The sequence below is a fragment of the Asparagus officinalis genome, unplaced genomic scaffold (assembly GCF_001876935.1).
Source record: "Asparagus officinalis unplaced genomic scaffold, Aspof.V1 AsparagusV1_Un1258, whole genome shotgun sequence".
Lineage (NCBI taxonomy): Eukaryota > Viridiplantae > Streptophyta > Magnoliopsida > Asparagales > Asparagaceae > Asparagus > Asparagus officinalis.
Window position 1 is genome coordinate 1 of NW_017973517.1, and position 13,170 is coordinate 13,170.

General features: G+C 48.3%; 1 protein-coding gene and 1 long non-coding RNA gene across 2 annotated transcripts in view; both read left to right on the forward strand.

Annotated features, from left to right (window-relative positions):
* The first annotated feature begins 132 nt into the window (after window positions 1-132).
* LOC109828385 lies at window positions 133-755 on the forward strand. The gene is made up of 3 exons (XR_002243669.1): window positions 133-236; window positions 578-649; window positions 719-755. It is a non-coding gene; the product is annotated as an uncharacterized LOC109828385 (long non-coding RNA).
* Window positions 756-777: 22 nt separating this feature from the next.
* Window positions 778-13,170, forward strand: part of LOC109828383 — a 16,165-nt gene continuing 3,772 nt past the window's right edge. Inside the window, exons 1-2 of the mRNA XM_020395394.1 lie at window positions 778-790; window positions 870-1,049. Of these exons, the coding sequence (XP_020250983.1) occupies window positions 778-790; window positions 870-1,049 (193 nt within the window). The remainder of the gene's footprint in view (window positions 791-869; window positions 1,050-13,170) is intronic.

The window sequence follows — 13,170 nt, forward strand, 5'->3', positions numbered from 1 at the left end:
TTCTCGAAGCCGGATGCCGGCTTATTAGCTGACATGTTGGCTGAGCAGACTTCCAGAGGGACCGAGAGATCATTCTTTGGGAATGATCCACCTACCGGTACATATCTGATTCTCCTCCTTTTGCCTGATCTTTTACTTGACTAATGAATGATTGATTATCGCAGCGTCAACCATTGGAGTTAGTCCGGTATCTATCCCTGGCATATCCAGTTTGCCTCAGAGTGACGGGCTTGCAGGTATGCATACGATTCAGGGATATTGTACTTTTCTTATGTTCATCTGTTTTTTTTTTGATTAATATATGAGTGCAATATCTATCCCTGGCATATCCAGTTTGCCTCAGAGTGACGGGCTTGCAGGTATGCATACGATTCAGGGATATTGTACTTTTCTTATGTTCATCTGTCTTTTGACTGCAATCACCCCCCCAGCCACTAGGACTGATTCTCATATGACTCTGGGCATCCCGGCTGTTCCTGAGGACGGGGGGATTGCAGGTATGCATACGATTTTCTTGTCCCGATTCTCCTTATTTATCCAAATTTCCATTTGGTTAACATAATGAGTGCAATCATAGGACCAGCCGCTAGGACTGATTCTCATATGACTCCTGACATCCCTCAAATGCCCGCGGATAATGGATCTACAGGTATGCAGATCCCAATTCTTCTTATTCGTCTAAATTTTCATTTTGACTAATAAGAGAGTGTCATCATAGGACCAGCAGCTTGGGCCGATACTCTTATGACTCTTGGCATTCCGGCTGCATCTGAGGACATGGGGATTGCAGGTATTCATACGACCTTCTTATCCCGATTCTCCTTATTTGTCCAAATTTCCATTTGGTTAACATAGGAATGTCACTGTAGGACCAGGCGTTCAGCCTGATACTGCTACAGTCCCCGGGGTTGAAAGTCCTCATAGCAGTGGTGCCTCCCCGTCTCTGCCGAGTGGTGCGAGCAATATGTCTGCAGGGGCTGACGTACCCTCTTCTGCTGCTGTCTCGGAGCCTGTCGGCTCTCAACCTGATGGGACATCCGTTGGCGTCGGTATGTTCGGAACCTGCCTTTTGACTTTCCTTTCCATATTCGATAGTTCACTGAGCTTCCAAGTTGTTGCTTGTAGGATCTCGATCTTCTTTGCACGAGCGTGTCCGTAGCCTTTTGGCCGATACTGATCCTGACGGAGAGGCTTTCCGTACGGACCTCAGCTTCTTCACCGCCTGGTATAATGGCTTGATCGAGAAGCTTCTCCACCGAGGAGGCGGCTTCGATCAGTTCCGGCGTTCCTTCTCTCGCCACATGACGATGATGAGGGAAGAAGGATACCCGGAACTGGCTGATTCCTTCACTGCTGATTTCGCTGCCCTGGAGTCAGAGATACGAGAGTTGAAGGAACTGGAGGTTACCGGGGCTTCTTCTTTCGTATCCTCTGAGTTAGAGCATAGGATGGAGCAGTGGCGTGAACTGAGATCTTCCGTCGGGCGTGAGCTTCAGTCACGCGAGAGCTCCCTTGCGCATCTAATGGCTAACATGGCGAGGATGGATAGGGAGAAAGCTGAGTTACTCCGTTCCTTGGACTCGAATCGCGAGGAAGCGACTAGGTTGAAGGAGGCCTTGAAGCGTGCCGAGGAATCCGCCGTTCTTATCGCAGATGACTTGATCGGACTAGAGCGTTCTCGTGACCGGGTACTCGAGGAGTTCGGATCCACTCAGGAGGGATTGATGAAGTTGAAGAGTGAAGCTGCGGAGATCTTGAGCTGTTCTGAGGAATCTGCCCGAGCAGATCTGCAGGCGGGACTTGAGCAGAGTTATGCAGATAGACTTTTTAGCTTAAAGTCTCATATTCTTAGCCGTCAGTTGCCTTCGGGCTAATGAGCTCTTTGTTGTATGCTTTTGACTTGACCTATTAATAGAAACTCCGCATTTGCTTCTTTCTTGTGATTTGTCTGTATTTCTTCTGAATGACAGATTTTATGGGATTTTTGGCAAACCCCCAGCCATCAACGGGTTTGATGTGCCTTTACCGATTACCGTTTGAATCGGGCTAGCATGCGGATTGTCGAAATCCGTTCCGCATGTAACGTTGTGCTAAGAAAATTGCTTTTCTTAGACTTGATGCTATGACTTTGAATACATAGACTTCGTCTTTCTTACGGGAATAGACTACCCGGCAACGCGTGTTAGGCGTTGACTTTGGGGTTTTTGGCAAACCCCCAGCCTTCAACGGGTTTGATACGCCTTTACCGATTACCGTTCGAATCGGGCTAGCATGCGGATTGTTGAAATCCGTTCCGCATGTAACGTTATGCTAAAGGAATGAACTCCCTTAGACTTAATGCTACGACTTTGAATACGTAGACTTTGCCCTTGTTACGGGAATAGGCTACCCGGCAACACGTGTTAGGTGTTGACTTATCCCTACTTAGGATTCGGGATAAAATTCCCCATGCACCAAGTGCGCGGATTGGAAGTTGAAAGTTGTGTCAAAATAGGAGAGGAAGAATTTTATATTCTATCTCCCGGTGCTAAAGAGGAAGAATTTTATATTCTATCTTCAGCTGGAAAAGAAACTCGAGGTGGGATTCTCCACCCCCAGTATCTGGAAGGATGAACTGGGAGTGGGATCTCCACTCCGAGCATCGGAAAGGTCCGAGGAGAGGAAGAATTTTATATTCTATCTCCCGGTGCTAAAGAGGAAGAATTTTATATTCTATCTTCAGCTGGAAAAGAAACTCGAGGTGGGATTCTCCACCCCCAGTATCTGGAAGGATGAACTGGGAATGGGATCTCCACTCCGAGCACCCGGAATGATGAACTGGGAGTGGGGTCTCCACTCCGAGCATCGGAAAGGTCCGAGGAGAGGAAGAATTTTATATTCTATCTCCCGGTGCTAAAGAGGAAGAATTTTATATTCTATCTTCAGCTGGAAAAGAAACTCGAGGTGGGATTCTCCACCCCCAGTATCTGGAAGGATGAACTGGGAGTGGGATCTCCACTCCGAGCATCGGAAAGGTCCGAGGAGAGGAAGAATTTTATATTCTATCTCCCGGTGGAAAAGAAACGAGAGAGGAAGAATTTTATATTCTATCTCCCGTTGCCGAAGAGGAAGAATTTTATATTCTATCTTCAGGCGGAAAGGAAACTCGAGGTGGGATCTCCACCCCCAGAATCCTGCAGGATGAAACTAAGAGTGGGATCTCCACTCCGAGAATCGGAAAAGTTCGAACGACACTACCTTTTATAGGATTGGTCATTTGAACCCAAAGAACCCCTCATTCATTGAGGAGAAGACCCAATTTCAACCCTAACTTTTATAGGTTTGGTGGAAAAAGGGGACAAAGGTGGATTTTCGTTTATCGAAAAGGAGTGACTCGACTTTAGTCTTGACCATGTGTAGGCTTGACTAAGCGAGATCGGAAACAATCCTAACTTTTATAGGTTTGACTGTTTCAAGTGGACCTCTCGTTCATGGAAGGAATCGAGAGGGGATTTTGGCTTTGGCCTTAACTGTAGGAAGGTTTGACCAAACTGGAGTTTGAGATACGCCAATGACTGGCAGATGGAAATGTTGGTGGGTCCACTGTCGTTTGATTTGATCAGCGGATGGTTTGGTGAGGAAAGATTAACCTATCGGAGGATTAGATCTCATCTCACCAAAGATAACTCATAAGAGTTGGAGAATTTGATGGGAATAAGAAGAGACATTCTGACCTTCAGCGTTCGAATGCAGAGTTCTTATTCGTCAATTCCACAATGACCGGGTTATCCCTAAGAATACCCATGTGGTATTCTTCCGGGAACTTCCCGATGCATTGGTTATCCAAAAAGATACTAAGGATAGTATCTTTTCAGGAATTTGCCGTTTATCGGCATCATGAGCCGGTCGCCGTCTTTGGTGACAAGGCGATATGCGCCACTCGAGTAGACTGTCTCTACTACGAATGGTCCTTCCCATTTGGGTTCGAATTTACCCTTCTTCTTGGAGTTTAGGATCATAGGCCGTTTCACAGCTAGAACCAAATCTCCTTCTTTGAAACTCCTTTGTCGAACCTTTTTGTCGAAGGCTCGAGAGATTCTAGCTTGGTAAAATTCAATGTGTTGTTGAGCTTCCAGGCGCTCTTCATCAAGCCTCTCGAGTTCTTCGAGGCGTTTCTGATGTTGTTCTTCGGTCGACATCTGGGTTGAAAGAGCGATCCGAAGAGATGGTATTTGGATCTCCAATGGAAGAACAGCTTCACATCCGTATACCAGTGAATACGGGGTCGCTCCCGTTGGTGTGCGCACCGTGGTCCGATAGGCCCATAGAGCTGCGCCAAGCTTGTCATTCCAGTCTCGTTTGTTAGTTTTCACGATCTTTGACAAGAGTTTGATGATAGTCTTGTTGAAGGCTTCAGCTAATCCATTCGCTGTAGGATTATAAGCCGTCGACGAGATGTCCTGAATTTTAAACTTTTCGCAGAACCTTATGAAGGCGTTGCTGACAAACTGAGGACCGTTGTCATGTATGATTCGTCTTGGAACACCATACCTATAGATGATGTGGTGCTTGATGAATCCAATGACGTTGCTCGTCTTAACTTCTCTGAGTGGAATTGCTTCGGCCCCTTTGGAGAAGTAATCGGTAATTGCCAAGATGAACCGGTCGCCTTTGACTGACGGAGGATTTATAGGACCAACAATGTCCATTCCCCAAGTCTCGAACGGCCATGACGTAACCGAAGGATGCAGATGCTCCGGAGGTTGGTGTACATAATTCCCGTGCACTTGAGGTTGGTGTACATAATTCCCGTGTACTTGACATGCGTCACACTTTCGGGCATACGTAATTGCATCACTCATCATGGAAGGCCAGAAATACCCCATTCTTCTGATGCGGTCATAAAGCTTAGGACCAGGTTGGTGTGCGCCACACTCTCCTTCGTGCGCTTCCCTAAGGACCTCTTCAGCTTCTTTGGTTGATAGGCAGCGTAATAGCAACCCATCGTACCCCCTGCGGTATAGCGTTCGATTCTCTGTATTGTAGTAGAATCTGGGTGCTCTTCGCCGGATTGACTCTCTTTCCTTCACATCTTCTGGCAAGATTCCATGCAAGACGTAGTCGATGATGGGGAAGCGCCAATCTCGGGGTTCGAACTCGACTTGAGTAGCGTGTACCTCCTGAACTTCTTCTTCCTCGGCATCTTCACTGTAAAGCGGCACTAGGAGTTAGTGAGTTCTTACCGTAACAAACTGCTCTGTTTCGGGAGGCTGCGCTAGTGACACGGCTAACGCAGCCAACGCGTCTGCATATGTATTCTGTAGCCGTGGAATATGTTCGATAAAGAATCCTTCAAATGATTCCGCTATCTCCACTGCTATCTTATGGTATGGAATTAAATCCTGACTTCGGACTTCATATTCTCCTTGGACTTGCTTGACTATTAGCTGAGAATCGCCGAAGGCCTCGAGATATTCCACCCCCAGCTCCTTAGCGAAGTTGAGTCCTATAATCAATGCGTTATACTCTGCTACGTTATTCGAGCATGGCTCGGTTAGCGAGTAGGCGCGAGGCATCACATGTTTTCCTGGGGAAACTAAGACTACTCCAACTCCTGAGGAGATTTTAGAACTTCCAGGAGCACTTGCAACATTAGTCGCTCGTGAAGCGCCATCGAAGTATAAGCGCCATATTTGTTGGTGAGAAGTTGCGTTGACTTCGTGGGCCTCATCGGGTAGATCGTCATATACTTCGGCGGTGTCCGTTGTTGGATTGTCTGCGAGGAGATCGCATATGGCCTGTCCTTTGACCGACTTCTGTTGCTTGAAATGCAAGTCGTATTGGGACAAGAGTAAGGCCCATTTCGCTAATCGCCAGCTCATGGAAGCGGGTTGAGTCATGAATACTCGAACCGGATTAACTTTAGAGATGACGTAAATGGTAGGAGTAAGGCCCATTTTGCTAATCGCCAGCTCATGGAAGCGGGTTGAGTCATGAATACTCGAACCGGATTAACTTTAGAGATGACGTAAATGGTCTGCCCGACCAAATAATGCCGCATCTTCTGAATGGCGAACACCAAGGCGAGGCATTCCCTCTCAATCATAGGATATCGAGACTCGGCGCCCACCATGGTTCGGCTCAAGTAATACACTGCCTGCTCGTGACCGTTATCGTCATCTTGTGCAAGCAATGCACTTAATGAGTGGCTCGTCGCCTTGACATAAATCAAGAACGGTTTGCCCGATTTCGGTGCAACGAGTACGGGAGGTTTTGAGAGATATTCTTTAATGCTCTCGAATGCTTTCTGACAAGCTTCATCCCATACAAATGATACGCCCTTCTTTGCGAGCCTGGAGAATGGTTGGCATTTTCCTGAGAGGTTCGAAATGAACCGACGGATATAAGCCAATCGCCCCTGCAATCCTCTGAGCTCCCTGAGGTTTCTCGGAGGTTGTAATTCATTGATCGCCTTTACCTTATCAGGATCGATGTGGATACCTTTGGTGGTGACGACGAATCCCAGGAATTTTCCACTCGACATTCCGAGGAAAGACTTGGTAGGATTCATCTTCAACTGATGGGCTCGCATTAAGTCGAACATGGTCTTTAAGTCTTTGATGTGATCCTTTTTATCACGACTTTTCACGACCAGATCATCTACGTAGCATTCAACAGTCTTTCGGAGATGATCCTGAAAGATCTTTGACATAGCTCGTTGATATGTAGCACCTGCGTTCTTTAAGCCGAAGGGCATAACTGTGTAACAGAAGACACCGAGGGGCGTTCTGAATGCGGTGTGCTTTTCATCATCCGGATGCATCTTTATCTGGTTATAACCAGAGAAACCATCCATGAAAGACATCCTCTCGAACCCACACGTATTGTCGATGATGACATCCGTGATGGGGAGGGGAAAATCATCTTTTGGGCAAGCAGTGTTGAGATCCCGAAAGTCGATACAAATCCTGACTTTCCCGTTCTTCTTAAGGACTGGGACAATATTGGCTAGCCATTCTGGATGTTGCTCCTCTCGAACGAAGCCCGAGTCAATAAGCTTCTTGACCTCGGATTCGATCGCCTCCATCATTTGCGGACGAAACCGTCTTTGTTGTTGTTTGACTGGTTTGGCATCCATCTTGATATTGAGACGATGTACTGCTACGTTCGGGTCGAGTCCTGGCATGTCTTCATAATTCCAGGCGAACACGTCAATGTACTCCTTGATAAGAGAGATTAACTCTTCTTTCTCATCGGGTAGAAGACTATCGCTAATGAATATCGGTTTAGGATTTTCCTCAGTTCCCATATTCACCTGGAGTACTTGATCTTCGGTAGGAGGCTCTCTTTGCTCGAACCTATCACCATACTGCATGTTTAGGTGGTGAACCCAAGGATCTTCCCATGTTGGCATCTGGTCGTCTTCCTCTATTGCGGTAGGATCGACCGTGACCATATTTGACATCAACCTTTTGAACGTCTCGCCAAGGCTAGTGTCGGAACCCCCAGCCGAAGAGTCGGAAGAGTACCCGTTTCTAGCCTTGTTAGCGATCTGATCAATGATTTGCCAGCAACATTCGTCGTCGGACGAGGAGACGTAGCCGAGACCTCTTTTATAGCGATAATAATCGTCGGGTTTTCCCTTCGGTACATAGGCCATTCGAGGTGGAACTCGTGGGCCTCGACCAAAGAAAAGACCTTCTCCGAGTGTGAAGTCATACCCATACTTTTCCATCATATCGCGCGCTTTTGCGTCATATCTGAATAGATGAGGAGCAGGTTTATCTTCGTCTTCTTCTTCCTCTAAGAAGTGATCGGGTGTCGGATCTTCTTTTCCTTTGCCGTAGACGACTTCTTTTCCACTCCATTTTCCCGCGGGGATGACAAGCGTCGCTCCGCATGGATCTTGTACCTGCTTTTTCGTCAGACAAAATGACTGAAGAGGCATATGTAGGTCAGGATTATCACAAAGCTCTTTAGTGACGTCATCCAGACACATCAAATACTCTAAATCATCGTTTATTGATAGTTCTTCGGCAAGTTGCCAGTTACAACTATTCTCCGATGATTCATCATCGTCAAGATTGATTACAATGGGTACAATGTCATTAAGAACAAAACCACCATCATAATCAAGCCCTGGTTCGGTATCAGCTTCATCTCCGCTGTCCGTTCCTTGGGCCGATGGTTCAGTATCGGATTCAGCGCCGTATAAAAGGGAATCGGTGAAGTAATTCTCCAATCCCTTAAACGGTTGCTTATCCGCGACCACCGTCTTGACTTCATTGTTTGTGTCTACATATTTGAGACACTGATGTAGAGTTGACGGGACTATAAGGTTACCGTGGATCCAAGGTCGACCCAACAGTAAGTTATAGGATGTTTCCGCGTCAATCACATAACAAGTGACCTCCGACCTCAAATCCCCAATCTGGCACTTGACTCGGATCTTCCCCAAGGGCCTAGACCCGCTGGTGTTGAATCCATAAATCGTAGTGCCAGTGGATGCTAATTTGCTAGTCGGGATTCCGAGATGATGCATCAATCGGAATGGCATGATGCTAACAGCGGAACCCGGATCGACTTGGATCCGGTTGACAACGCTGGAGCCAATGTGACCGGTAAAGTACAACGGTCGGTCATGCTTTGAATTCTTCGTCTGCATATCTTCTTTAGTGAAGGAGATGCAGGGAAAGTGTTGCGCCGCCAGGTTGCATTGTTGAACTGACGGCTCTGGTCCTTCTGGAGATGGCTTGATCCGAGTCAGAAAAGCTTCAGAGTCACTTAAGGCTTCTTGCAGCGCTTTCCTTGTGTCCTTTGAAAGGCGCAACAGCTCGTATAGAGTTATGCGAGCTGGGATGTTGGCCAACTGCGCCATGATGTCGAAATGAGGCGGTGAGCTCGTATTTCCCGGTTTGTCTCTACCAATCGGATGATTGAATCGAGACTGCCTCGGGTTCTGGGCTTCTTGCCGCGGAGGCTCTTTCCCCTTCTCCTTTTGCTGGACTTTCTCCGCAGATGCGGGTGTTGGGGGAATTGCTGAGATTCCTAATTCTGCCAACGTTTTGGAAGGAGGGGTTTTGGTGCCCAATTGCTCGGAAGCGTCTGGGTACTTGTAGTGATACTCGTTCCCGCTTCGGGTTGCAAAGACCTCCTGTTCGTCTTCAGACAGTGGAAAGGTTGGGATTTTGTCGTCCTCTTCTCCTGGAATGGCAGAAGCTCCATAACAAGATTTCCCTTTTCCTTTTGACTTTCTTTTTGATGATGATCCGGTCCATTGCTCATCTGTGATCAAGTCCGGATGAACCCACAGAATCTCACCATTTGGGGTTGTGTGTGGCACGAGCCCTTTCTGGCGCTGTTGGTGAGGATCATCATTCACCGTCTTCACTGCTGCATTGATCACCGGCTCGTGTTGGAACCAACTCGAGGGAACAGTCCCGAAACTAATGGATACCATGTTTGCACCCACTTTCTTCTCTTTGGGCTGCTTCATGGTGATAACCCCAACATCGATTAGGGCCTGAATCTTATCTTTGAGAGCGTAGCATACCTTGGTGGGATGGTGCACCGCTCGGTGGAATGCACAGTATTTCGGATCGTTGACCCTCTTGGCATCTTCTTGATCCTGAATCGGTGGCAACTTGATCTTGTTGTTCTGAACGAGGTATTTGAAGATACCCGGGATTTCATCCTCCTTGAACGAGTAGGTCTTTGGGAACCTCGGCTCCGCGGCCTTTTGCCTTTGGGGCTGTTGTTGCCATCTCGATTGTTGAGGCGCCCTCTGTTGCTGCTGTGGCTGTTGCGGCTGTGCTTGCACCTCAAACACTTGATTCGCATCTACAGCATTTGCTTGTGTTTTCCCCTTACCCCTAGGGGTAAAGTTCTTCTGTTGTGGGACACTGTTTGGTATTTGGCCCCTTTCAGCCTTCTTCCTTTTGAGGAGTCGCTCGGCTCTTTCCCCTCTCACCTTCAAGTCTTTCCAGGTCGTTGGCGGTGCCGTTCCCATGGCTTCAAGGATGTCCAATGTTAAATTGTTGTGGCAAGTTTCGAGGATGAATTCCTCGCTGACCGGGTCCCTGCAATTCATAGCTTTGTTCCGGAATCTCTTCACGAAGTTTTCAACCGTCTCGCCATTCTTCTGTTTTTCATCGAACAGCGTGCCGATCGAAACCTCGGTGTCATCATCAAAGAAATTGGTCAAGAACATGTCCTCCATGTCATCCCAGCCGTTGATACTTCCGGGCTTGAGACGGCGGTACCAGTCGAAGGCAGCTCCGCGAAGAGTGCCGACGAATGACCGCACCATGAGGGGCTCATTTCCGGAAATAATTCCTAAATGAGACTTGAAGTAGATTAAATGTTGGGTAGGGGAACCCTTTCCATCAAACGGCGTAAAGTTAATGAGATTAAACTTTGCCGGATATGGAATGGATTCCCACTCCCTCGGATATGGACACGGTATACCTGACCTTTTTACCTCTTGAGCATTCATCAATGCATTGATTTTGCTCTCCAAGTCTTTCATCTTTTTGTCTTCACTCGTTTCTATTTTCGAGTGGTTTTGGGGAGAGGTAATGTGGTCTTCTTTGGCATTATCATCTACCGGACCACTTCCGTTGTCGTTGTTGACAGGAGGAATAATGACATTATTCCCTTCCCGTTCATTCTCTTCTTGGTTCTGATGATTGGGTCGAGTGGGCTCCTCTTGATGAGTTGTCAAAGCTGCGAGTTGCTGATCGTGCATCTCCCTCATCCGCTGTAGGGTCATTTCCATCTCGAATTTGAAAGCTTCTTTCTGCCGAGTTAGGGCGTCTTCAAGCATTTTGTTCATTTGTTCGGCACTGATCATGAGTGATTCGTACGGCTGGCCCGCACTTGAAGCCGTGTCATCTGATGCGACGGCGGAGCAGGTATCTGAATCAGCATCTGATTCTTCTTCTTCCAGAGAGAGGCCCTTTGGTACTCTTTGGTAGCCCTTCCGGCCGCTGGTTCCGGGCCGCATCCGTGCTATACACCGGGATACCTCAGCGAGCTGTTCTATGCTGAAGTGTGGTGTTGATTCCCCTCGGCCGGTCATGTTGACCGACACTCTTGAATACTCGTCTTTTTGGCGGAGCAATTTCTTCTTGTGGAAATGCCTCGGCTTGGAGAGTCTCTCGAACACCGAGATTCTTCTTGGGGGACTGTTGCAGCGGCATTCCGACAGCACCGTCTTGATGATACTTGCACACGGGCATTGGGACTTCATATCCTGCACATATCTCTTTCGAGATTTACCCACACCCCCAGCTCTGTAGTACAACTCATCAGCTTGATAGCTGGAGCACCCTACAGAGTGTTGGTGGGTGTCCCTTAGTATAACACTCTCATCTTCAGATGAGTGTGCTTCCCCTTGGGAATGCAACACTTGGTTAGTTTTATCAAGAGTGGCCCGTTCAATCTTACGCTTTTGTGAGCGTATGAACTGAACGGGCTCTTTTAATTCGACTCGCAATCCGATGCGGTCGGTGATAGGGGCTTTCCCTTTGTTTTCTTTATTGGGGGGATTAAATCGACCCCCAGTCTGATTTGAAACTTGGGGACCTTTCAATGGTCCCAGTCGTTCTTTGACGGGTACTCTACCTCGATTCGCCGGTAAGGGACCGAGGTGACCTGTCAAAGGAACCTGGGATCTTGAATGATCCCCTTTCTTACTTGGCGCCGTTGAAGGTGCCGGGATAGTAGAAACATGACCTGATTTGGAGGAGCTTTGGGCGATGGTTTCACCCTTCTTTGCTGGAAGTGTTGGTTTCGATTTGGGAACCCACACCCGTTTGCTTGTGGTCGGCGCTTTGACCGCCGTTTCTTGCTGCATTTCTTCCGCCTTCTTTAGGAGGAGTCGGGCATGCGCAAGTAAAGCACGGCGCTTCTTGATTCGCTCCTCGAGCGTGGAGCGGTTCCTCTTGACACGGATCCACTCACTCGCTTCTGTTTTGGAGGGGAGGTTGATTGCTTGCCGTTGCTCTTGTCGCTGCCTTGACTTCAAGTCCTCTGCATAGCGCACTCCATCTTTTGACTCCCTGGCCTTGGCGAGTTGTTGAGCAAGGCGTTGACGACGCCTTTGGAGTGCCCTTTTGGACAGAATCGGAGTTGCATCATCCATCGCCTTTGAGGTTGATGGGAGAGCTGGATTTGCTGTCTTGACCATGCTGAGCAACATGGGGACGTTGCGTGGTGCAAAGGCAGCGGAGGGCTCTTGGTTCTTTGAGTTGGAAGTCCCACGAACGTTCTTGGAAGCGGATGTCTTCTTGCGCCGGTTCGGGGAGGCAGATCTGGAGGAGGAAGAGGAGAGGTATTCTTCGAACTTCTTCTGGTCGAACTCGTATTCGACCTCTTCATTCACCCGGATCTTGAAGGCCGGTTGCGTCACGACGATCTCGGGGGCGAGATCGTTGGCTCCCACTGTGGTCGCCAGCTTGTTTTCGGTAAAAGTCGCTGTTTTCATTGATATTCTCTTTTTGAGATCTGTTACAACTTCAAGCGTTACAACAGAATAAAATGAAAACAAAAGATATTACAACTTAAACGAAAATAAACACGAGGTCCCGGTTTGGTGCGGTCTCGCTTGCGTGGGTTGTTGGCCTGTGACGGGGATGTTGATATCCGTGGACCGCCGACTCTTCAAGATCTCTTTTCCGGTATAATCCGGCAGAGTTTCGTCTATCCGCGAAGGGATATAGAAACAGAACCCCGTCGATCCGCGTGAGATCTCAGAGGTGTAAAGCTTATGTCTCGGCTAAAACGAGGCACTAGCTCTCCTTTGTATCACCGCTAAGGGCAACACTAAGGGAAAAGAAGGGGGGTGAATGAAGGGCTGATGAAGAAATCCTTACTCCTCAATCCGGCAGGGCTTCGCCGCTCTCTTAGAAAACCCCGACTCCTTCCTCCGGCAGGGCTTCGCCGCTCCTCTCTGGAATTTCAGATCTCAAAGGCTAAAGCTCTAGATCTGAAATTTCTCTCCCAAAACCAAGGCCAAGAGAATGGAGGCCCTAGGGGCCTATTTATAGGAAAAGGAGAGGGGTAGGGGGCTGGTTGAGGACACCCCCTAGGGGGGTGTCTCGGCTCCAAAACCGAGACACCCCTTGGGGTGTCTCGGCCATGGCCGAGACACCCCCCATGGGGTGTCTCGGCCAAGGCCGAGACACCCCC